Source organism: Leptinotarsa decemlineata, unplaced genomic scaffold (genome assembly GCF_025532065.1).
Source record: "Leptinotarsa decemlineata unplaced genomic scaffold, Ldec_3_MD MMD2_tig00000008_RagTag_RagTag, whole genome shotgun sequence".
Taxonomy (NCBI): domain Eukaryota; kingdom Metazoa; phylum Arthropoda; class Insecta; order Coleoptera; family Chrysomelidae; genus Leptinotarsa; species Leptinotarsa decemlineata.
Genome location: NW_027412537.1, coordinates 6988796 through 7016030, shown reverse-complemented (window position 1 = coordinate 7016030; position 27235 = coordinate 6988796). Strand labels below are relative to the sequence as shown.

The following is a 27235-nucleotide window of genomic DNA, read 5'->3' as shown; positions in this document are numbered from 1 at the left end:
GGGGTTTCATTAAAAATATGGTTTATTCTACTTCAATAACGACAATGGAAGATATAAAATCGAGAGTTACAACTGCTTTTAATAGTTTGACTCCAGACTTGATCAGAAGCGCTACACATGACAATCTTTTGAAGAGATTACATGTTTGTTCAAGTAGAGGTGGAGATGTGTTTGAACATATTCTGAAATACACTGACGATTAAATTAACTCATTAATTATTGGTTTATTATTTTCAGTTCGTGTTTCAGCGTTAATAAAACTATTGTTTGAAGAGAAGTTTCATTCGATGGTTGAGGAGTATTTTAATAATTATCTTTTCATTGTATTATCTGTGACTAATTGAGAAACATCAAACGAAATATGTTTTACAAAAATGAGTGATGAACAAGGAAACCATATCAATTTTCGTTTGAAACAGTTTATCTCGAAAACGGTTCAAAATAGAAATAGTATTGTCTGAACAAAGTTAATCTAAAATTGGGTGTAGAGCTCAAAAATGTTGAAATATACAGGGTGTTCCATTTGAAAAAATTGAGTTCAACTCATTTTTTCATGAGATCAAAATCTGCATTTTTTGAAGACCCTGTATGAGGCAAATGAAAATATGACTCGGACTGAAGATCGTCATAGTATCACTCCACTCCATTTCAAGTTTGATCGTTTTAGTGCAAGAGAGTTCAAGATTATCAGCATTTATAAAAGTTCATGTTTGGTAAAAAAAATATCGAAATTAATTTATATCTTCTAAACGGTAATAGATAGGTATATGAATTTGTTGACAAAGTGATAATGAATCATAATATGATATTATATACGGGGTGTTCCATTTGAAAAATCAAAGAAGCCGCTACTCTATAGTAGAAGCGACAACGCCGCTTCGTCTAAAATATTTTAGGCGTGTAGGTCATATTGACTTATGCATACTGTGGAATTTTCAGGTTGATCCGTTGAATAGTTTGCCAGAAACGGCTAATTAACGCTCATCATGAAAAACCCTGTATAGTAAATATCTACCAATAAATTAGCTTCTGCAAATTTGAAATGAATTTGATTGTGCATTTTTGAAAAAGTCTAAAAGCTTCAAGAACTTCCTGTGCAGAAATATTTCTCTCTGAATATGAATCGACCCATTAGCGAGTTTCTGCAAGACATTTCTTCATCTTTAATTAAACTCGAATTTCAGAAGAGATGAATACAACAATACCATAAGCGATAAGAGCCATCGAGATCTTCACTGTTAATATAATTGCAAAAAATCTTATTGAACATTTAACCACTAATAAATTACTATGACTCCATCAAGGATATCTCAAAGTACATCTTGATGATTCTGAACATAATTTGTCCATGTTTAAACATAACAAACCGACAAACCGGAATTTTTGAATCGATATGTGACAATGGATGAAACATTGATCCATCAATTGACTCCGGAATCAAAACGATCGTCACCCGAGTGGAGAGCAACTGGTGAACCTCGTTCAAAGCGCTCGAAAGCACATCAATCGGCTGGAATGGTTATGGCCTCGGTATTTAGAGAAGAAGAAATACGATCAACAGTAAATATTATATATCGTTATTGGTGCGTTTGAAGGCCGAAATTGCAAAGAAACGACTGCATAAGGCGAAACAAAATTTAGTTTCACTAAGATAATGCACCGTGTCACAATTCAATCAAAACAATGGCAAAACTACACGAATAAACTTCGAATTGCTTCCACATCCACCGTATTGGCCAGATTTGGCTCCCAGCGACTACTGGCTGTTAGCAGACCTCAAAATGCTCACGGGTAAGAAATGTCGCTCGAATGAAGAGGTTATTGCTGAAACTGCCACAAAAGTGGCATTGAAATGTTAGAGCGGCGCTGGAATGACTGTGCGGCTTTTGATAAAGACAAAAAAACGTGTTTTCTTCGAACCATTTAACAGTAACTCATTTATTACTCGTGAAATACAAACTATTTTGATCAGTGCCAAACAATAAAGACAGTTCAACTGAGAAAGAGTTACGCAAAAATTCACGTAACGCCTCTGCCTGAAAAGCGACGTGCCGCAGCATTAGATATAGAGTTTTCGACAAGTTTTATGGACGATTTTAAAGCACCTTTTATGTATTCAGTCTTATATTATGATCTTTATTGCGGTAGATCCATGTTACTTATAGTGCTTCGTCGTCATTGGAATACAGACAAAGAAACATTTTCGAACAAAGAACATGTCAATACTCTTCGAGAGAGGGCACTTTTTTGTATTCGATTTTCGCTAGCGTGGCTAATTAACAGTTTAAATTAATGTCTATGACGGGTTTTATATTTATTTATTGCACGGGATCACCCCTTTTATAAACGTACAAGCATCAAATATTATAAATATTCGTAGGCAATTTAAAAATTAAAGAAAATACTAAAAATTTAATACATTAAAAATATGGTGTATAATTAATTTTCAAGAAGAATTTTGACAGGCCTACATATGTGATAGGCCTATACCTCTGATAGGAGAGTGCATTCCGTAGTTTGTATGATGGAAGGAAACGTGAAACAGATCATTATTTCTGAGAGTTCTCTTTGGCACATGTAAGTGAATCCTCTCGAGAAGTTCCCGGGGCACGTACATTTGTACATAAATATCTCAGCATTCTCTCTCATTCTGCTCAACAAGTCTAGGTTAAAACTGTTCCAAAGAATTGTATAATCAGGAATTCATGTTTGACTCTTTCCAATCTGACACAGTGATTTTTATAAAATGGTGACCAAATAATCGAGCCATATTCTCAGAGGGAGACTATTGATGCAAGATATACCGTTCTCACTGAATTGAATGATAAGAATTTGCAATTTCTTAATATAGAGCCCAGTAGCTTTGATATATTAACAGCAACATGATTTTTATGATCTACAAATTGCAATTGCTCGTCAAAGATAATTCCTAGATCCTTCATTGAAGTGACACGTGTTAGTGGATCACCATTCAGGGAGTATAAGGTGTGAAATTTTCTATTCACTTTGGAAAACAATGTGTACATTGTTTTCCATACACCACCTAGTCAAGCTATTTGAACCATGTTGTGACAGATTAACTTTGATAATTCTATTGGTCTAAAACTTTCATGATCATCTGCGAATATTGGACAGTTTGAATTTCCAGAACATTGTGTAATGTCACTAACAAAGATGTTTAACAGAAGAGGTGCACAATGAGACCCTTGCGGTACTCCCGACGTTACATGAATAATATATATTTATTCTGGAAAATGTCAAAGTAATGAAGATGTTCCACGATGTTGGTAATGCCAGATCAAACTGATTAAACATGAAATATAAAACAAATCAATGAAATCAGTGAAAGAATTTTGAAAATTCATCAATAAATGTACTTATCAATAGATCATTGTAAAATCTTTTTTTAGTTTCAGCCATCGTAATGAATGAAATATGACATGAGCGCAGCAAGTGTAACTGCAAAACTTGAAGTAGGTTGGTAGATACTAAAAAAACTAAGGAAATACAAACTCGTCGTCTGGGTCAGATGACGTCAATACAACATTGACATAATATCTTAATAAAACTACCTATAAGGTACAATCTTTTCCCTATAAAAAAAAGTATTATTATCATCATCGTAGCTACTGTTATTAGAGCTCGTCAAATTACACAAACCTAAGCATCTAAAAAGAGTTTGGAAAAAAGATATCGCATTTTTATACCTTGACGAAATTTTTCATGTCGAAATAGTCTCCTCTCTGTTTTAACAGCAAAAAAGTCTCAGGCGGATTTCAATTTTCCGCGATATGAATTTGCGACACTACTCGATTTAGGAGAAGGTCAATTCCAACATGGTTAACAACCGAATAATAATAAATGGCTTTGTAACAACAATCTCAAGCGGAACAAAAGAATACCATAAAATCACTGCAGTTTCTTTGTTCGCTTTCAAAAAAGTTGGTTAAGCTTTGCCTATTGTTAGTTTTAACTGCTCCGCCACATAAAATATACAGTGCTTTATAAATATAACCGACAAAAATCTATAAAATTAGCGAATAAAATACTTCAGGAAAATGCTCGGAAAAGGCGATTTCCAAGAGGTTTGAATCGGTTGAAATATGTGCAAATCCAGAAAAAGAAAAAAAAATATAAAACTTATGGAAACGTTTGAACTTCAGTTCCAACCAGTTTTCTTGCAGTGTAAACAACAAAAAATAAAGTTGTCGAAACCAGAAGATAAAACAACAAAATTCATGTGAATTGCAGAAAATAATACTGGAAAATCGCTTGTGCGGATTTTTTGACTAATATTTTCCATCGACATCTTAGCATTTTCGAGTCAATCAGAACAAACCAAACTTTATGAATAACCACAAAGAAAATAGTCACACGTGATTAAATCTGGTTATCTTACTGGCTATTCAATCCATCGACTAGGAACAACTTTATGGAAAAAATCTCGAACTGAAGGTGCAGAATGTGGAAGCGCTCTGTATCCAAATTTTGTGATATATATCATCAGGATCTTCTGTATATAATGCTAAAGTGGAAAATAATTTAATTCGTGTTCTGTTCAACATTCAGCGTCTGGTCGAAGCCTGATACCCACTATACCAACCTACAAACATATTTTTGGGGATGTTTTGCGTTTTCATCACAGAATCCCTTTTCAATTGAATAAATTCTCGCGAAAAAAAAAATCTGGTTAAGGTGGATTTGAACTCGGAACTTATCGGTCAAAAGTTGGGCGGTTTAACTGGGCCATTCAACAAAATACAAACTTCTTCATGCGTTCAAATTCTAATTCAAAACCCATTAAAACTTCAGGTATTTCAGTTTCTTGAATTGTGAAAAAAATAATAAACCCACTGAATTATGTTTGACTTGGATAATAAACAATTTGCAGTAGTTTCCATGATATTACTGTGACAGTTTCGAAAACGCCTGCTCATTTTTAATATTTTAATAATAACTTAAATTCACTTTGAAAAATGACAATATTAATTACAAGTGAAAATGATTATAAAATATATCAAATTATTAGTTATACTTGAAGTAAAAAGAATGTAGCCCTATTTTTCAATACATACTTCAACAACATATTTCAATATTTTTCTGGAGAAAACTAGCAGGTAAGTTATTAAATTTACTTGCCAGAAGAAAATCACCATATTTAGGAAACTCCAGCATAAACATTCATGCTCAAAAATATATTTTTGAATACATAATAAAAGGCAATTTCTTCAATGTATGTCGGTAGTTTGTTTAATAGTTTACTAACAGAGTAACTGCAGCTGTACTGACCAATGTGTGGGTCATTAGTCCATTTGTTTGATATCAAATAACTGGGACCCGTTCAAAAAATGTTCGATAGGAGATTGTCAAAGAGAGTGTCAAACACATTATGTTCCATTTCTGCGAAACATCAAGTTTTCACACGTAAACTCTCCAGAAGTGAATGAACTATACCGTTTTCAGATGAAGTAAATCCAAAAAAGTTTTCAAACTATCAATTTATGGTAGGCGTGAATCCTACCGAATCCTACCCCTGAATATTATTATTTTTTCAGTTTCGTATCCTCAATATTGTCGTCAGTTTACCCAATTTTAATAGTTCCCGTGTGTGATGAGTGGATGAATAAGATTTTGAACTACCTTCATAAACTTTTAAGCTTTAAGTATCCTATGTTGTTCTTTCATGGATAATAGCGGTGTTATCAGCTAAACTCTTGTTTCTTCGTTCTTCAGGAACTAGTTCAGTCCCTAATGTGAAAAGCAGAGGACCCAAAACGGTTCCCTGTACTACATCATAAGTATTCAGTTGATATATCTTCGTCATTTATTTGTCGTATCCTAAGAAAACATTTCCTCTAGAATTTTTCAGCTTATGTTTATTCTTCTCAAGGGTGAAGGAAAGCAGGTTGAAAAAAATTACAAGCTCAAACGGAAATTTAACAATTAATCAATCCAATACTTTTGGAAAACACTGTAGAATTAATGTATAAAACTAAAATTCATAATACACAATTCTGTCGTGTCATAAAGATTTTTCCTTCATCTAACAACAATTTGTATGCATCGTATCGGAATTCATTTGCCACTGGCGCAGAATTTTAAATCGACTAGATAATCGAAAGTAGGAGTATTACCGAGATGGCATCATTATAATTCAAGTGTGTTGAAAAAAAATTACAAAATACAAGAACAATCATTTTCGAATGAGACTTTCTCTTTAAAATTGTTACCTCGGCAACTTTAAGCGGAACCAGAACCGTTCAAAGTCTGTTTATGTACGTACGCACAATACAGGGCGACAATCAAGTATGCTAGTGCTCAGGAACACTTTTAGTAGATATAAATAAATATGGGTATCCTGCATATCATAATGATGCATATTGTTCTAAATCATGATACTGGAATAGGAAAAAATAGATTTACATTAAAATAAATAGGTCGAGTTGATAACTAATGGAGGACCTAACTGGCATAATTCACTAAGATGTTTTCTGTAAATAATATGTTATATGTAAATCATATCATACCTCTATCACAGAGACAATGTGGGATAATAACAATTAATACAATATGCTCGAATGTGGAAAATACTTTTTGCTATTCTTCGGCTTGCTCTAAGAACTTTCCTTTTGCAAAGCTTGCTCCTATCTGAAATCCAGGGTCCAGGTGAGGAATTTATAAATTGAATTTCTGCGAAATACTACATTACTAGATATCAAATTCAATTATTGTTTTGACCAGTTTGTAATGTGAAATCGCCAAAGCCAATTTCGAACAGAGAATTACCAGTAATCACATTCTGGCTGGAAGCTCTCCGTCCAAAAATTTAAAAAGGGGGTATTTTAGGGGATACAATTTTTTATGAAAAACACTTTTTTACCTTCTACTTCTCCATCTTTATATGAAAAATTAAGAAAGCATTAAAAAAAAAGAAGGAAACGATCAAGTTCAAAATTAACTTGATACAAATAGTATGCTTTTAAAGACGAAAACCCACGCATTTTATTACGACTTAATGTCCTCGGAAGAGACAAATCTGCTTTTGTCACAATGACAGTACCTAAAACCATTCATACGTTATTCGATTTGATCTCAGCCATAGGAAAGATGAGGAGTTGAAATTATTCAAGAAGTATATCTTTAGGACGGTAGATTTCCATGAAGACTGTATACAATGTCAATTCGAATGTCATAAAAACTAAATAGTTACCGAACGTCAGCAGTTTCTTTGTATGGCATGGGCGACGTTGTATATATTTTTGTCTAATCATTATTTTTATGTGGGAGGTTTTATATGGTATTAACTAGTAAATTTATCAGACCCGGTACATAAGTCATTCATTTAGCTGTTTAAATCTTTCATCTATTACGTCGTGTGTCGTTCCTGTGAATGATATCTGTTTCAATTCCATGACGAATGTTTTGGAGTACAAACTGAATAGGATAAAGTGATTTTCATGTGATTGAATGTACATATATTAAAAAGTAGTTGTTTCGAATGTGTTTTTTCTTCCAATTTGTGTCCACCTTTGTTAAAAGTTCATGTTAAACTCACTTCGATTCTTCGAAAGATTCCCACAGTTTTTTCCTTCTTCCAATTCCTTTATCTAGATTATGGAACTCATAAACAGAGGAATCAATAATTGGCATTTCTCATTATTGAATGATTTTTAATGAAAGCATATTTTTGAAAAACATTTCATCTGATTTTCTTTACTATCCTGTATTGATGGTTTTTGATTCACTTGACTACCACATGACTTGAAGAAATCTTCATCTTTTGTGGAGGCAATTGGAGCTGTTATTGCCCTTGTTGGAGACTTTCTACCTTCCATAACACAACACAACAAAGTTTTTGTTTCGGGGTTGAAATTAGATGATTTTAATGTATTTCCACGTGTTAAAACCGAAAGTGACCATAAAAATTATATATTAGCTCTTGTTTTCAAGATATAGTATCATTATATTATATATATGTATATTGAGTTTTCAACAAATGAAATATTTCATCACCAACAGTTGGTACACATGTTTGTTTACATAACACCCCTCTCATCAGCTGTTCTTAAGTAGTAAACATAACCTATGTGCGTTTGTCAATTGTACGCACGTGGTTGCTATTGAAATTATCGTGTGAAGTTGATTTTTAAATTAATTTAAGTGCTGATCTGAAATGCCTCGAAAGTGTGTGAATTCTGTCGATAGCTTTTGCTATATATGTGGTGAAATAACATTTAAGGCTCAGAAACGTAAAATGACACCTATCGTTAAGACAGCCTATGAACATTATTTTGGTGTGAAAGTTGGGGACCAAGATAAATCATGGGCTCCTCATATATGTTGTAATTCTTGTTCCGTCATATTGCGAGAGTGGCTGAAAAATAAAAACCGGGCAATGGCTTTTGCAGTACCTATGGTTTGGCGTGAGCCTACCAATCATACAGACGACTGTTATTTCTGCTTAACTCCTCCCATTAAGCAAGGTTTATCTATGAAGAAAAGAGGAACGGTTAAATACCCTAATCTCCCATCTGCTCTTCGGCCTGTACCACACTCAGACAATTTGCCAGTCCCTTCTCCACCCCAAAACTATGAAATTTTAGAGGAAGGTGATGAAGACTGTTTAGAAGGAGCAACCCATCCTTCTACATCCTATGACCCTGATTTTGAGGTAAGCGATAGGTCTAGTGATCCGCACAGAATTAGTCAAGCAGAGTTGAGTGACCTTATAAGAGATCTTCGTCTAAGGAAAAGGCTGAGCTGTTAGGGTCAAGACTACAACAGTGGAATCTTCTAAAACATGATGTGAAAATATCTCAGTACAGACAGCGTCAAAAAGATTTGCTTCCTTTTTTTGAGAAAAAAGAAAACCTCGTAGTTTGTTCTGATGTTAATGGTTTGATGGACTGCTTGAATTTGGATCACACTCCATCTGAATGGAGACTGTTTATAGACTCTTCAAAACTAAGCTTAAAAGCTGTACTTCTGCATAATGGAAATCAGCTACCCTCTATTCCTATAGGTCATGCAGTTCACATGAAGGAAACGTATATAAATATGAAAACACTTCTCCAATCAATCAAATATGAACAACACAAGTGGCACATCTGTGGTGATCTGAAAGTCATTGCTATACTCCTAGGAATGCAATTAGGGTTCACCAAGTACTGTTGTTTTTTGTGTCTGTGGGACAGTCGGGATAGAAAATCTCACTATAAAAAAATGAACTGGCCTACACGAGACCTAAACCCTAATGAGAAAAATGTAGTTTACGAGCCTCTTGTAGATCCTAAGGATGTTCTCCTTCCCCCATTACATATTAAGTTGGGACTAATGAAAAACTTTGTGAAGGCCATGGACCAGGAAGGACAAGCTTTTAAGTACTTGAGAGCAAAGTTTCCCAGGTTGAGTGATGCTAAAGTCAAGGAAGGCATCCTTATTGGGCCTCAAATCCGTGAAATCGTAAATGATCCTGCTTTTGACATGATTTTAACAGGAAATGAAAAAAGAGCCTGGGAAGCCTTTAAGGGGGTTGTACATGGGTTTTTAGGTAACAAAAGAGATGATAACTTCACAGCATTGGAAGAGCTTCTTCAAGCTTACCACCAACTTGGATGCAACATGTCCTTAAAAATTCATTTTCTTCACTCTCATCTTAATTTCTTCCCACAAAACTGTGGAGCTGTGAGTGACGAACATGGAGAAAGATTCCATCAAGACATTGCCTTAATGGAACAGAGATATCAGGGCCGTTGGAATGAAGCAATGCTTGCAGACTACTGCTGGTCTGTGTGTAGGGATGCTCCAGAAGTGTTTTATAAAAGACAAGCTAAACGACAGCGATCTTACAATGAATCGGATGGACTTAATTGAAATTTGGTGGTACAAACTTCTTTTATTTGTCAAAACACTAAGAATAATGTTTTTTTTATTAATTTTGTACTTAAAATATTCTAAAAGAAACATAACAATATTGTTTTATGTACTTTCACTTTTCACGTATAGTATAACTACTCTTTAAGATTAAGTACTGTGTATCTCAAAAACCAGAGCTAATAAAAATTTTTCATTGTTATTTTCGTTTTTATCACCCCAAAATTAGTAGAAATTGAATAATTTAGTGTAGGAAACATTCAAAAAATATGTTTTTGTTGTGTTGTGTAATCTAACAAAAAATTGTAATGGACCACGGATATAGATGTCATCATTCCTTATTGAAACATTGTTATGCATAGAAAGTAAACTAATATATTCAATAAATTCGTGAGAATTTCATAATCGGCATATTAACTAGTATTTGAGGTGTGCGAAATTTCATAAATTTCCAAGAATTAACTATGAATTATTTTCCGTATCATGTTATTCCATACTCGTAATTCCATCAATGCAATGGATCGAATATTATTCATATTGAATTTCATGTACTTCACAATTTACTATGATTAACATTTATTCTAAAATTTTTTATAATATTATAACCATTATAAATTAAAAGGGATATATTTTTAAGGAGAGATTAGTTTTATGAGAAAACAATTTGGATTTCTACTTCTTCGTATTTACACAAAAAATTGTGGGGAATTTTAGAAGAAACAAAGAAATATGTCCAAGATGCCGTGCAACAACTACTTACACGAACTATTGACATGTAAGAAAAAAGTCCAATCGAAACAACGGTTTCAATTTTTCAACGAACGTTTTGAGTACAAGTTAAATGGGAAAAACTAATTTCGTGTAATGTTTTTATGAATGTAATTGTATCGATAAGACTTTTTTTCGTATCATCCAATGTTCATGTGGAAGTAGTTATTACGAAGGGAATGTTTCTTCCAGTTTGTATCTGAAAGAAACTTCTGAAATACACATCTTCATGAAAAGTGAACTTGGCAGAACTTTGCTCAGAATTCTGGAAAAATTAAATACACATCTACTGGGTTTTGATTTCGAGAGTTTGTTTACCAATAAAATTCTACAGGTGAAACAGGTAACTGTCACAAAGAGTAATTCAACTGGTCGATATTTGATAACAATCCAATGTAACATATTCAAATAACACTTTATTGGGAGATTTTCAAAAAAATTCTTGGCAAAGCTATTGTATAATATGAAACACGTATCGCAGTTTTGTAAATTGTTAATTAACAATTCAACTTTATTCAACAAAACAGCCATGAATGTGAAAATAGAAGAGGAATTACTGAAACTTTGGAAAAAATAAATTTAATTCGAAAAAATTACCCAAAAATATGTCATAGCTACATGATCCCCTCCATCGTCACCTTCGGATGGAATTTGAAAAGGTAGAACATACTGTGTTCTTGCGATAAAAAGGCCATGTAGGGTTCGAGAGAAAAAACATTATACTATGCGGTTCTGAACTATCGGAAAATATTTCGAGAATGAGGCGATTAGGTAGGTGCGGCCCTGGCAAAAATTCTGGCGGTGGCAAGCCAATAGAAATGCGGTGTGCAATGGTTGAGTGAACTGTTATTGACGTATATTAGTTCAAGTGTTTCAAGTTTTTAGTATCATTAAATAAATAACAATCAATAAAATCGTTTATTTATAAATGTTACACTTGAAGAACTGAAAATCATTAAGATATTTTCAAATTTTGTGGAGTTCACCGTGTGGTGTGGAAGATACAAGTGAAGTGTAATGAGAAAAAATCTGAAAGAGTTTGCCTTCCGATTGTGGAAGGTATATTAGAACAAATGCAGAATTTCTAAACTCATTTTTTTATCTTCAAATCAGACACTTTACAAGCTACGAATATTTAAATGTTTTCCTGGCAAAATATAGAAAACAAGTTCACTCACTACAAGGAGATAACTGATAATTTATGCATTGAAATTTATTGTCGCTACAAACAATATATACTCAGGTTCTGGGTACATTACAATATGCAGAAAAATGTACTCTTCATTCTCTGTAAAAATTAGAGAATAGTATATTATTCAACATGGTCATTACTCGTGAAAATAAAGTCGAAAATCATGATTTTTCGCGAGCGGAGAGTGATATTATTGAATTTTATAGGTTGCTTCGACTTAACAGTACAACTTTTACAAAATAACAGCGGATTTGGAATATAGTTTTTAATCTGTTCTTATAAATGGGAAAGTCACTCACCCATTCATGTCTGTTTCTCCGTCCTGGTAAGTCCTAGGAAGCTAAAATTTGGTGTGTAGGTGCTTCTTAGGTCTTAGATGCGCACAAAGAAGGGATTTTTGAATATTCCAATTGGGGCGCCAGCCGGGGGAAAAGGGGCATTCATAAAACAAAATTATCTTTTAATCACTGTTTCTCCATGCTCTTGAATTTTCCATGAGTGAATTTGTATTTAGCATCAGCTTTGCACATATGCGAAGCCGGGAAGGATCGCTAGTTTATTCATATTTTGAAACATGAAATAGGTCAAGGTCATTCATTAACCTCTCAAGTGCATGTTTTCATATATGATTGTATTTAGTACAAATTGAAATTCGTCACGTTTCCCTTATTATTCCCTATGTATTACGAATAAGAAGAGAAGGTCTAAAACTGATCCTTATCGAACTCCGTATTCAATCCTCTCTAGTGTAATATATCAGGTGATCAATATAAAACATTGATTTTCATTTGTTGAATAAAATTCGAAAAGAGATAGTGAGACTTATTTCATCGTATAATATTCATGTTTTTTGATGAATCTATCAAAAATAGTACCAACTTTTTTTTGAGAGAATCTATTGTAAAGAATGGCTTTTTGAAACCAAGTTTCCAGAAAATTGTGAGTATGGTTATATGGCGGTAGTTTTCGATATCACAATTTTTCCTTCCATAAATAAAATAGAAAGAAGTTTAGCTACTTCCAATTTGTCATTAAAAATCTCTTGTTCAATGTATGCATGAAACATGATTAGGAAAGGTTTTATCATATATATTGATGTTTATTTATCATTTTGCTGTTAAGATTTGTCAATCTCAAAAAAGTAATGGAACTTCAGCTCAGATATTGTATTTATGACAAAGGAATAAAGTTAGAATATTCCTGAATATTACTGGAGTTTTTTCCCAACACCAAATCGTTATTTTTAACACCTCGACACGTGTTTCGATCACCAAGTGATCATCTTCAAAGAGGAAGATTAAAACTTTTTTTTTTAATCTTGTGATCGAAACAAGTGAAGAGGTGTTAAAAATAACGATTTGGTGTTGCGATCAGCTTCAAAGATGTAGATTAAAAAAAAGTTTAAATCTTCCTCTTTGAAGATGATCACTTGGTGATCGAAACACGTGTCGAGGTGTTAGAAATAACGATTTGGTGTTGGGAAAAAATTCCAGTAATATTCATTACTACACCAAAGGTTCCAAACAGTGCATCATAAGTAAAATTAGAATATTCCAATAGTTTTCAAAATTAATGTATACTCGTATTGCTCATATATTCTATAGATGCCCGGTAATTTTGTCCATTAGAACTAATAACAGTTAGCAAGTAAAGAAACTTGACTCACCCAATACAAAAAGACGCACATATTACGAATGAGATTCACTCTTAGACAACCAACCAAGCAACAGGCGAAATAATCCAAATAATCACATTAAAGAATCCCAGTGGGGGTCCAGCAGACTTCACTGAATTCTACAACTTGCGACAGTTTTTGTGACTCGCAACATGAACGATGAATGTAACTGAACTGAAGGTTTTATCTTAATCTAATTTGATATCTCAAAAGTAAATTGAAGACAACGAAACCGATAAGGAAAACCATTGTGCAGAGTTATTTCATTGGAATTAAAAAAATCGACGAATACAATACCATTTTCTGACCACTCATAAATTTCTACTATTTACTCTTTATTGAAAAAAACAACTTTATCTGTTTGAGAAATCAGAACAATTAATGTTTTTTATCTCCAAATACTAAATATTTTTTAATGGATTCATTAAAACGCCAGATATCATTAAATCGTTATAAACTTAAAGCATCGGAGCTAAAATTTTATGTACCTGTTGTGTAATTTTTTTTTAATCGAAAAACAGATTTCTAACAGATTTTTTTTAACAGATAACGGGTGTTTCCTAACTACGGTATGAAAATTCAGACGAAAGGTCGTTTAAAAAAAAATCTATTTTTTTAAGGACATTACAGGAAAATCCTTAAGGCGTTCTAAGAGCGGTGCCTGTGCTAAAGTGATGATTCACATTGGATTTGAATTCACATTGGTGTTTGGATGCTCTTGACAGGATCTGACGTGTGAAAAAGTAGTGAATAAAGGTTTTGGAGTTACTGATAATTAATTTCATCTGAGCTAGTCTAGGTTCCGATTGAAAAACAGAAACTTTTTAGAATTGCATTACAGAAATAGAAAAGGTTATGAAAGTGTGTAGTACACTTGAGACAATGAGTCATTATACATAAGTTATCAATACGTGACGCTATAAAACACATACTTTCAGCATGTTTTTTGTCGTGAACGAAGACAAAACAGTAAATGTTTGCATTCAATCCTCGAGAGCTCTTGTTCGGATGATAGCTTACACTCGGTACATCGAAAAAGATAGCTATATCAACAGTTGATGACGTATTAACAGTTCAGTATTGTTTATTGTTAACAAATAACTCATAACCACATAACATAACCACAACTAATAATGTGGATATTTCGTTTCACAGTACGTACATTTTTTTTGTAATTATATATTTTAACCTGAAATTGGAAATAGTTGTCTAATGTTCTGATTCCTGACATATTTAAACTAACAGATATTGAAGTCAAAGTATAGAACCAAATATAATGTAATATACTGACTCAGGTGTAAAGGTCCATTCATCGTACTGTACTTTATATTATTATTCCGTACGGAACGGTTTAAACAGATTTTTCTTCACTCTGAAAAACTCAATATTTATACAATAATGATTGCAGATTTGTAGTCTTAATTATTTCTGACAGCAAGACCAACAGGGCTAACTAATACCTTCTTTACCTCCAGCCAAGCAAAATACTGTCTTTCTTTAAAAAACAAGAGGAAATTTTAGTTTGGGTGACTAAATGAAATGTGTTAGAAAAAAACCAGGCGGTAGTTTCCACTAGAAGGTAAATGAGGCAGAACTCGACATTTTGTCACTCCTCAATTCGCTGATTCCATCAAATTGTAGGGTGTCAAATTGGTACCAAGGTATCGAAGGAAAAAGTGAAGGCAACCTCTGAAAAACTTGAAACATTTCCAATTAGAAAGGGGTATACACCTTACCAATTTTGTATAAGCTATAAAACCACAGCCTGACTGGAGAAGTACCTAAATATCAAAAGGAACCTTGACAGACTTTTTATATCAGAGGAAGATTGAAGCTGATGCTGAGTCAGTCTTACTTTCCGTAAGTAAGTACTGAATATCACCAGCCAGTGTTTTCAAATGAATTTAAAGCATATACAACTGATCAACTACTCGCACCGATTTCGGAGCAACTTAACGATATCTTAGATTTTGCACTACTATTAAAGACAAGAATCATAGGAAGGTAGGTCCAAATTCGACGCTCAACCACAACCCACGAGGTTTTATTCTCGCTCACATGTATTCAAACTCGGACAAATCCGTTTTGTAGCGCAGCCGACTACTTTGCTGAAAAATCTTTCTGGTCAGCTGGAAAGAGAGATTCTTCCAAGCGCTGAAAACTTGCAACTATTGGACTCCTCAAACCATGGTAATGTAATGATCGGCAATCATTTTACGACTAATTCATTCTCTAGCAGTCTCTAGAATATTAACATGAGAATTTTCTTCACTATACTCCACAAAATAATATCAGTCGGTACTTATCTCACTTTCAATCGGCCGACGGTTAAATTCTGAAGGCTCCGAAAGGCTCCCATTTTCAATACCAGAACAAGATGCTCTCCTGATTTTACTTTCATATTTCATCGACCGACAAACATTCAATGTCTATCTAATGCCTTTTAATGACGCGGTAACCCAGCAATGCTCAATTCGTTCCGCGGCAAATAAATACAATGCTCTCCAAACATATTAAACTTAATTAATATGTTCTGTCCCTTTTCTTCGAGGAGCACACAATTAAATTAATATAAATGGCGGTATTATATTTCGAGATAACGTGTATTTTTCTACGGTTTAATTCATTAAGCGTTTCGAGACTGCCGGTTTCAACTTGCTTATTATGGTAATGTGGCAACGCGAACAGCGCTGATGGCACCACAAAATGGCTCCTGAATTTCATCGCAGCTGTCCGATATTCTACGGAAGTTCATGTCTCTGATTATTTCGATTTCTCGTGTTTTCTTCATCTGTACTGGTTGAATGTTTCGCACGGATTCAATTTCAAATTATGTAAAACTAAGTACCATATATTAGTACCTAGGTACTGATCTCCGATGGATCATGATTTTTATAAAGCCATTGTTACATAGAACACCTTCACAATTTTTCGTTCATTCTCTCACTACTTGAATTACCGCCTGCTTTTTGCAAATTAAGCTATAGAATGTCAGCTTCCGCTGTATACGCGAATAACAAGATCACTCGTTATGGTTTTATTTCTGAATGACATTATGAGTTGTGTGTATCCGATACACATCCGTTCAACTAATAGACCTTCGAAATACAGCGCCATCTCTCGTCATAGAAAATCTAGTACAGAAATGGGGGGGTTCTGCCGTAATGGACCTCTACTCGAGGGGACCTTTTATGAACCATAAAGTAACCAAAGAGGACATGAATGTCAATTAAAGATCTCCAACTGACCTCCCTGCGTGGAACTATATACCACCCAGTTGGTTGGCAGCAAGGGTATTATATACCTAAAGTGGGTCGGGAAGACCCACACCCTAAATCGGTATGATCAATCAGCCTTCCTATTGAAATGACTTGAGAGGATACTGGACGGACACATCAGGAGGGTGGCAATATATACATTCCCCCTGATTAACCAACAGTATGCTTATCAAACCGACAAATGGACACATTTAATAATAACTAACAACCTTGTTGACAAAATCTCCTAATCTCTTCACAACAAGGAGATTGCGGTTTCTATATTTCTCGATATTGAAGGAGCATTTGACAATGCACTACCTAAATCTATAGGATCGTCTCTGGCTAGGAAAGGTAAAGAATCGACCATAACTGGCTGCATCTATGCCATGCTGGTAAACAGAACTGCAACTACGACTCTTCTAGGCGAGGCCATTAGGTTCAGGATCAACAGAGGCTGACCTCAAGGTGGGGTATTATCCACTCTTCTGTGGTCGCTTCTAATGGATAGTCTGCTTGATGCCCTCGACAGAAGAAAAGTGTCTCCAACTGTCAACCACTAATAAAGTACTGTTCCCGAATACAGAGGACTGGATCCTCCGGAAAAAGGAAATATTGAGAGCAGAGAGTTGTTGGTTCACAGATGGACCAAAACCACCTTCCAGTTCTGGTGCAGGTGTTTTCAGTCGCAGACCTAAGACAGATATATCAACCTGCCTAGGAACCTATGCGACTGTATTAAAAGCGGAAATTTAGGTTATTGAATTGTGTGCGGAGAGATTGGAACAATGTAACCTATACACAAGCCAAGCGGCGTTGGAAGTTCTTGGCTCCTACCGAGAAACAAATTGGTAGCAAATTGCCAAAAACGACTCTCCTCGATAGAAAGACTCAACAGATTGTCTCTGGTCTGGAAGGCAATGAGGCTGCTGACTGCCTTGCAAAGTAGGGTGCTGCAAGCAGCTTCATCGGATCAGAACCTATCATTGGCATCGCTTTAGGCTTTGCCAAACAAAAATTGAACATCTAGATGGCAAGAAGATTTATGGACTTCTGGCAGAATCTTCCAGGATTGGCTCACTCCAAGTCGTTTATTAACCCTTCGAAGCTTGTTACTAAACAGTTGTTGGACTAGAGTAGGGATGAACTACGATGTCTAATAGGCCTTCTTACAGGTCACTGTGATTTGAATTATCATATGCAGAGATTCGGATTGTCGGAAGACAGTGTGTGTCGACTCTGTTTGGGAAATGATGAAACAGCAGAGCACATACTTTGTGCCTGCCCCACTGGAGACCGACTCAGGTTTTTAGAGTTCGGCAGAGCCGTACTCTTACCAACTGACCTGGAAGACCACTCACCATGCAAAGTAATCGGCTTCGTTAAGAAGCTAGGTTCATTTGGTCGAGTGTGAATAGGTGTGAGGCACAATAAACCCTTGCGGGTTGCGGTGGAGGGTCGAATAGACTCACTCACTTTGGACCTAATCTAACCCTGAAATGGGATCACGAACGAGGGCTTCTCAGTTATCAAAAACCTGAATCTGCTAACAAACCTAGAAGGTTAGGCCATTTTCAGAAGCATTTTCAGAAAACAATGAAAACGTTCGACTGGGTTTTTTGTTGATGTACCTTCACTGAAACGTTGACAATACTGAATTCAATTTCTATGTTTTTTTTGCAGTTTTTACATCCTCAGGAATCTTTACAAGCAGCTCTGATCTTGATGTTTTTTTTTCTAATTCTGGTATATTATTTGAAATCTGAAAACTTTAGGATTTATTATTGTCACAGCAGACATTGTCGAAGGCATCGACATGTTCTGGGTGTCTAGAACACTTCGTCCTCCTTTAACAATACATACCGCAGTTGTAGGCGAAACATACACCCCACTGCCAACGAACTCACCAAATAACTTTGACATAGTATAACAACAGTACGTCAGATATTACTGTAATAACTATGGCACCAACGTTAAAGTTGTTTATGATGGAAATAATAATGAAGGAACTCAAGCATCTGAGAGAAATTGTATATAAATCCTATACTCCAATTGATCATATATTTGAAGAATATTTGCTTCTACATACAACTGAAGAGAAATTTCTCAGAAGCAGCAAAATGATAATAGGTTTATTAGTCTTCTCTGAAAAAAATGTGCGAAAAAATATTGATAGGATCAAGTAGAAAAAAATATGGATCATTTAATTGTACAATCAACTCTAGATGATGTAATTGTAGCAAATGATACTGATATGTTAGTGGTATTGATGGCCTCAGCACTTGTTGCTGAAGAAATGAATTTTCAAACCTCTCAAAAATAATACCGTATAATGCATTCAACAATACCTATTAGTGGGATATTCAAATATTACAATCATTCGTCTCTTCTTCGTTCATGCATTCACTGAAAGTGACTAAATCCTCCTTTCACTTCGAAAAAAAAAATATTTTATTAAAATTTTCAGTAAAGATCAGGAGTTACGATTCAAACTCATACTTTCACGGTTGAAGAACAAAGTGAGGAATAATTTTCAATAAAGACATATGGTGCTAAAACTGACATAAACTTGAATGAATCCCGATACAAACATTTTGTAGCATTAGCTTCAAAGATCAGGAGCCTGAACTGCTTTAGAGATTTTTCGAATTGACAATTTGTTCCTGAATCATAAAACCATTGTGATTTTTTTTTTTAAATTTCAAACTATATTAAAAATAAAATAAATACAACAATAAAAATTAATTGGCGCTCCGGGGCGACTTCATTGATTCCAGTGGCGCATTTGCTTTTTCAGCTGCAGGAAAACCCGGAAATACCTGCAGCACCACATCATCTGAAGATCTTGATCCATTTACAATTACAATCATCACATTTAATTCGTGTTGAGTACCTACGTGCTGAGTTCATCATTCAGGATTAAATTGTCAATTTGGTATATCTCTGAAAACACTAAACAACTCACCTCATTACCGTCGACAGAGGAAGTAGCAAAATAACATATTAAAAATATTTACTTGCAAGTTCAACAATACAAAATAATGATCTTATCTCTCCTGAAGGATAATGGGGTTTGCAAAAAGGTATAACTACCAAGATGCGTACTTGAAATCAAAGATAATGAAGCAACCTGCAGCTATTTTAACAACATTTTTCTTCAGAAGCATTTCTTCGTATTCCTCAAATACTCGATTGAAGTTACTGAAGTATAAATTACTATAAACGATTTCCTTCAGATACTTTAATTTCATCATCAGTATATTTATCAGAATCAATATTGTGATACTGATTAATATATGAAGAATTTTATCAAAAAAAACCTCAAAACTGAATGTCTTATATATAAATATAAATGCCTGTTTCCATTATGAGGTTTCTGATTCAAAACAATATAAAAAACAAGCATTTTAAAAAACTCATTAAAGTCGAAGCTGTTTATGGGGACTTCTGAACATTATCTATTTTACATATTAGTTAACGTTAACAAATTCAATGAAAAAGAACAATATACAAATACAATACACAACTTCATTTCATATTCATTATTCATTCATTACTCTTTAAATTGTAGTTTCCGTATTTTTGTCCACCCTTGATAGATTTTTGAAAGCAGCTCAGGAAGGTAATTCCGAACTTTGAAAGAAAATTAGATATTCGATTTGGGAAAGCCGGTTGTAACGTTAAGTATTACTCGAAGGAATATGTGGATATATTATATTATATTCAAATATTTTTAAAACCAGTGGGTCAGTGAGATATCTAAAAATCAATTAATACATTGAATGAAGACCGGTGAAATACAAGAAAAAATAGAGGATTCGTGCCCCAGAACCCACTTCAAATAATAATCGATTCTTGCTAACAAAATTGAAAAATATTGAAAAACATTTTTGGAAAAGAAAGTTTTTGGCTTTCTACTACTCCTTCTTGATACAAAAAAGGATGAGAGAATCTTTCAAAGAAAGGGAGGAAGTAATCAATTGGAAAATAAGTAACTCTATACATGGATGGATGTGTAGATCATGCAAAGTTACTTCTTTGCATCAAGAAGGAGTAGTAGAAAGCCAAAAACTTTCTTTCCCAAAAATTAATCACTCCTAAAAATATAACCCCTTCAATTCAAATTGAAAAACATCTTTAGGAAATGTAATAAAAAACCTCATATTTGCATACATTTCATATATACTTAAAAAAATCTGCGCCTATTAGACTCTTAAAAACGTATGAAGATATTTTGTTTCAATTATATGATAATAAGAAAAGCCAATTGTTTCGTGAGCTCAACAACTATAATTTCGAAACTGAAAACAAACTACTTTGTTAATTTTCCTCGGTAAACTTCAATATATCGATTAAAAGTGACCTACATTACGGAACGCTATTGCTTTCCGTGTTTCAAGCGATACTACTCCAAACAATGTTAAGAAGTTCGCGAGGTTTTTGCTGGCAGCGTGTCGATGCTACTACAACAAATGAAATATGAGCCACGAAAGTTGAACAGAGAATTGAACAGCAATTCTGGCTTCACTAAACCAATTTAAACCTTTGGCTTCAACGGAAAAGTGTGCAAAAAATGTAATAGTTTTTAACTGGTAATCTCATTTCCTTCATTAAATTTTCCAGACGATGTACAGGATGTACACTTTTAATGACTATATAGACGAAAATTGCAAAGTGGGCCAATATAGGCCATTTCGACCAGAAAAATACGAACACACTGTTTAGTTGTTAGTAATAAAAATTAATTATCTGTCGATTTGAAAGCAACAATTTTTATTTGAATTAATAGTAATAAAATTTCATAGTTGTGACTGAATCACAAAAAATACAAAAAGAATGAACTCAATGAAAATTAGTTATGTAACCTGAGTAATGCTATCGAAAAATTAGAAAAATTTGCCTTTTGAACAACATTTTATCAAAAACGTGTCACATTTATACTTTCTAAAATATAATGTACTGCCGTTACTTTGACAATTACAAAATTTTACAGTAATTTCATTCCCCCTTGGTACCCTAAGAGAAAGTAATAAACACAAATCATTTTCTGAAATAATGACAACAAAAAGGTTAGGTTAGGAATACCGGAAGCTCCACCAAGTACCACTAAGTATTGAATCAAAAGTATCAAAAATGACAAAACTGGATATAATTACTGTTATTGAAATTATTATATTAATACAGTTCCAGTTTACAGTTTACGAAATTGTATGTCATTATTCTTTGTAAGAAAGAAATCCCTTTCCGATGTCCTTATTTTAATGAATAATAAGTGGTTCTGTGGCTTTGGGAAACAAAGTCTCATATTGGTGACTTCTTAAAGGCACAAGTAAAACAAATGATGGTTGTGTTGGGACATTGAACAAATTGTCAGAAATGTTACAATGGCGAAGGCGCCGGCCACAAACGAAAATTTTTGAAAATAAAAATTTCGACTCTACGTTTTCATCTTTATACAAAAAATGCAAATAATGCAATTGAATTCAAAATAAGTTCTACGCAAAGAAGTACATCTTCCAAAGTTATCCACAAAAATGGTGGATGAGGAGTTGAAGACAAGTGTTTTGACCTGAAACTTCTATGCACACCTGAAAATTGAATGTTTTTTCTGTAAGTGAAATTTTATAGCCACTTTTTGTATATCAATTCCATCTTTAAACAAGTTTTATTGGCGTATTTATGTAATGACTTCTTTTGTCTTTATTCACCTTGAAAGTACAATTAAAACAAAGAAAAAGAGGGAAAAACAACTTCCAATATAAAGTTGGAAAGCCGGAGTATCAGCCTAGGCTGTTTTTCAACTCAACCTGGAAATAGCAATAATTAAACAATAACAAAGAAGTCGAGTTAACACTTACGTCATGACAAGATCAGAAAATTCATGGAACCGCTACACTGTAGAACATTCCTTTTTGTAATGCCAAGGTCGAGAACGGACAAGACTAGACAGTTAAGTAGGTCTTCAGTCTTTTTTTCAAGTTTTTTATTGTATAAGATATAAACTCACGGGGTAGTTGATTATAATGTTCAGGTGCATTAAACAAGAAGCAACGGGTGACGATGGAAGATTTGTTTTTAGGGATGACTAAAATTGAACTGTTCCTTGTGGTTAAACTATTTATTGTTAAGAATGTCTAAGCCTCCTCAGTAAGTAATTAGGTTGACGAAATATCAAAATTTTATGTGTGTTGATGAGTAGATGCAGTGTTCCAAATCTCTCAACTTTTAACCATCCTGGTTCTTTCGTGGCTGAAGATATATGATCATATTTCCGGATACCAAACGAGAAACGTAAACAGCTATTCTGAATACGCTTTAGACGAAGATCAGCGAATCGCATAGTCTCATTTTCAAATTTGTGTCAAGCAAATCACTATTTGAAAACAGCTGCCTGAGGATGTTATAAAAAGTCTGGTTCAAATAGCCGACATGTTCAGTGAAGCGAAGTTCTGGATCAAACCACAATCATCTCGGTCACGGAGGGAAACTATTTCATTTTCGATGCGGACTTGAAAAGTGGAGTTGGTGAGCTCTCTGTTTTTCTTGGGTCCAAACATTATTATCCCAGATTTATTAGGAGGATTTAGCATGAGCTTATGGGCTGCAAATGTCAAAGATGGCTTGAAGATCCTTATTAATATATCACTGCGTGTCGCAAACTGATAAAAATCGCAGATGTATAAGCTAAAGAGCAAGGACCCAAGGATATATCCTTGTGGCACTCCTTCCGTTTCCGATAGAGCATCCGATACAACTCCTTCCACAACAACTTTTTGAGTACGATTTTTCCGATTGTTTTTCTCGCTTTCTATAAAATGCGAGATATAATGATAAAGAAGGTTAAGAGTAATAACAAGTTTATAGTGATCCCATATGAACCCCAATACACGAGAGGACTTCAATAGATATTCGATAAAGTAAATATGAAAGTTGCATATAAAACTTCTTATAAATTGCAACAGCTTCTTGGTAATCCAAAAGATAGACTAGAAAACACAGAAAGGTCGGGGATTTACGAAATCAGTTGTTAAGATTGCAACAGCAAATACATCGGCCAGAGCCGACGAGCGATTAAAATTCGCTTCAAGGAGCATTGTGCACACATGAAATACGGAAGGATAGAAAAATCCAGTGTCGCCCAACATGCTCTAGACAAGGACCACAGAATTGGTGAAAATAATCCGAAACTGATTAAGCATGTGCATGACACCAGGCTACTCGATGCATGTGAGAGTCTAGAAATAGCAAAATGCAGCATGAATGGCGATAAGGGACCCAGCCCGCTTTTTAATCTTCTGTTAGGAAGAGAATAATTACTAAGAACTTGCAGGTAGTTAATTACCGAGAAATTCCATATTGGACTTCAGGTAAACAACCTCAGGTAACAAATTTTAGTATATAAGGATTAACCAGACTAGACTAGGTATCAATTTTCTTCTCCTGAGGATGCTAACTTTGTTGGCGAAACGCGCGTCGAGTGCAAAAATATCAGTTTGGTGTTAGGGCAATTGATCTCGAAAAAAGTTATTCGATGGAGACGGTATTTTATTCAAAAACAAATCCCTCCTCAAGAATACTCCTTCAAATTCACTGAAAAGCTCACACTTGAAATATCATAAAACACCTTCAATGGCTTCCTTCACTTTCTTATAGTTGCGTAGACATATTTTAAAGGACTGTGTGTTGCAACAACAAATTGAAACTCACCCAAGTCGATCTCATCGAGGAAACTCGTCTGACTAGTTTATATTCTACAGCCATAAAAATATCATGCAGGACTGTCCGTCGAAATGATTAAAACCACGGTCACAATAAGGAAAATACCCAATATAGAAACGCCAGTATGCCAGAAAAAATAGACACGATAAAAAAACTGCTGTGTGAAAATAGGACTTGACATGTAAAGAAGACGATGTTTTGATCGATAATTAATCCACCTCGCCCTGAATTGATTAATTAATTCCGCCAATTAGAGCTTGATAACTATTCAATAAATGGAAAGTTCTCTCTAAAAAATAAGTGTTATAGATATCGAAAGGGAATATGAAGGCAAACTGTAAAAGTCGTGTATATTCGTTCAAGAAAGCAAACACTGTTGGTGTTAGAGTGAATGAAGCATAACAGATACATTTTCAATGATAACTGATGATGATATTTCCTACGCGTTTAATCTGTTCAGTGTCAGTATTCAAGATAACCTCTTCGAATATACAGCCATTTAATAACACTTTACACAAAGTTTTGTTGAAATGAGTATTTTACGAGCTCAGATCTTGGTGAGAGTGATAACACATATCCCATTGTATGAATTTTATACAGGGCTATTCAAATTCGTTTCTGTACATGGGGATCTCGTAAAAGTTAGGAGATACGAGTCTAGGTTGAATTGTGGCAAAGTTTTTAGGCACCTATTCATATTTTTTCATATTTCCATTGCTCTGAGCGTTTTCTACAATGAACTTCGAATAAGAAAACCTTTTATGATTATCTGAAACATATCTACAACAAAAATATATTATATGTGTTTTGATGAGCAAAAAAAGAAATGATAGCAATAATAACATCCAAAACCAATACTATAATTGTAATTAAAATTGAAATGAAGTAATTTATATACACAAAAAAAATAAATATCGCAATAAATGTTCGAATGGGAGTCCTTCCATTTCGAGTCAAATACTGGGCCAATATAATGGCCTGCAAGATCACCAGATCTTACTATTTTGGACTATTGTCTCTGGGGGACATTGAAAAATATGATTTGCGCTGGCAGAGATATAGAAAATGTGGAAGACTCGAGATTGAGGATTTAGAATGATTTCGCAACAATTCAGCAAATGAATGTGTTAAGGACAATAAATAATTTGAAAAACCGAGTTCAAAAATGTGTCGAAATGGAAGGACTCCAATTCCAACAGTTATTGCACCATTAATTTTTTTGTGTATATAAATTACTTCATTTCAATTTTCATTACAATTATAGTGTTCGTTTCGGATGTTATTTTTGCTATCATTTCTTTTTCTTCTTATTAAAACACATATAATGTATTTTTGATGTAGATATGTTTCAGATAATCATAAAAGGTTTTCCTAATCGAAGTTCATTGTAGAAAACGCTGAGAGCAACAAAAAAAATGAGAATAGGTACCTAATAATGAAAAAAAAAACTCCCGAAAAACTCTACGGTACATAGGGAGACGTGAAAGTTGCGATTATGTTTTTTTTTATTCAACTCAGTCAACCAATTTCCAGGTCCGTTATTCAAAAGTGAATAATTCACACAATTATAATCGAATATTACCCAAACATCCTGAAATATAAAATTCAATTCAATTTCTCAGTATGAAATGAACGCTGACGATACACAAAATGCAACAAAAAATACAGGTCCGTATTTAAAAATTCAAAGATGGGGGTGGCCCAAGTTAGATCACACCCTGTATAAAAAATTCATGGACATATTTTGAAAGCCCACATCAAGTGCCAATAGCAAAATGTGGACAGATTTTCAATAGGTCGGCGAATAAAAGAGATATAGGCAAAAAAATAATCTGGGATTTTTTGGTTTTTCCTGTATATCGCCAAAAGAGCTATATTGGATTTTTTTTACATCACTGAATAGGTATCTAAATTACGCAACTTTGCCACAATTTAACCGACACTCTCTTATCGTTTACGAGATCCCCATGTACAGAAACGAATTTGAATAGCCCTGTATAAACAGCATTCATAGTTTTTCATTTCCATTACAAACAAAATTTTTGGCTTTCTCTCCCTATTTTTCTGTACATGACGCAAGAATTAAGTTAATCCAATTCAATTTCAAATGTTAAATGAGTAGGCCCATAATCGTTTTAAATTTCGAGATCCAAAAACAATGACTTCATGAAATAACTACTTTCAACATGTTTACCTGTTGTAGATACCAACTTGCCAACTTCGTCAGCAGGAAGTTCAAATTCGCACATCTTCGGTTGGTTTCAGACATTACTCCTTTGCAGATGACTGCCATGACCTTACCCAAGTTAGGTCTGAAATATGTGGAATATTTCAGTCTGAATATCGAGGACATGATAAGCAGAAAAATTTAGGCAAACTGAATATAATACTATTATCGAAATTATTGAGAAATGAAATGGATGAAAAAACTATTCACTCTATTTATATATCATAAAATTATGGAGATAATCAAACAGTTCTTTCGAAAACTGGCCCGACTAATAATGAAAAGGTAAATGCAGTTCGCTACAAAGTCTTCATTCCTTCATTCACGTGTTAGGAATCACACGTAAAAAGGTAAGACCTCTTTATTCCTTAGCTCGCACAAGCTTAACGGAAAAGCAGATTTCAACATGCGACAGATCTGATCTAAAAGTGGTCATCCACAAAATATAAAATAATAAGACCTACGGTGAATAAAACAAAGAAATCAACTAGTTTCTACAATTTTCAGATGGAGCACTTTATTAA

The 27235-nt window shown here is 34.1% G+C and overlaps 1 protein-coding gene across 10 annotated transcripts in view; it reads right to left on the bottom strand.

The window, feature by feature from the left end:
* The window catches only part of tai (basic helix-loop-helix family member taiman), a 503475-nt gene that overhangs the window by 88860 nt on the left and 387380 nt on the right, over positions 1-27235 (bottom strand). Inside the window, exon 1 of one of the 10 annotated variants that reach the window (XM_023164762.2) lies at positions 13500-13648. The exons of 8 other annotated variants lie outside the window; for them this stretch is intronic. Coding sequence is in view for 1 of the 2 variants with exons in the window: in XM_074170930.1 (XP_074027031.1) it covers positions 12133-12140 (8 nt within the window). In the remaining variant the exon portion in view is untranslated. Of the gene's footprint in view, positions 1-12132; positions 12156-13499; positions 13649-27235 lie in introns of those variants that run through there. One more of the 10 variants, XM_074170930.1, reaches the window with a different exon arrangement.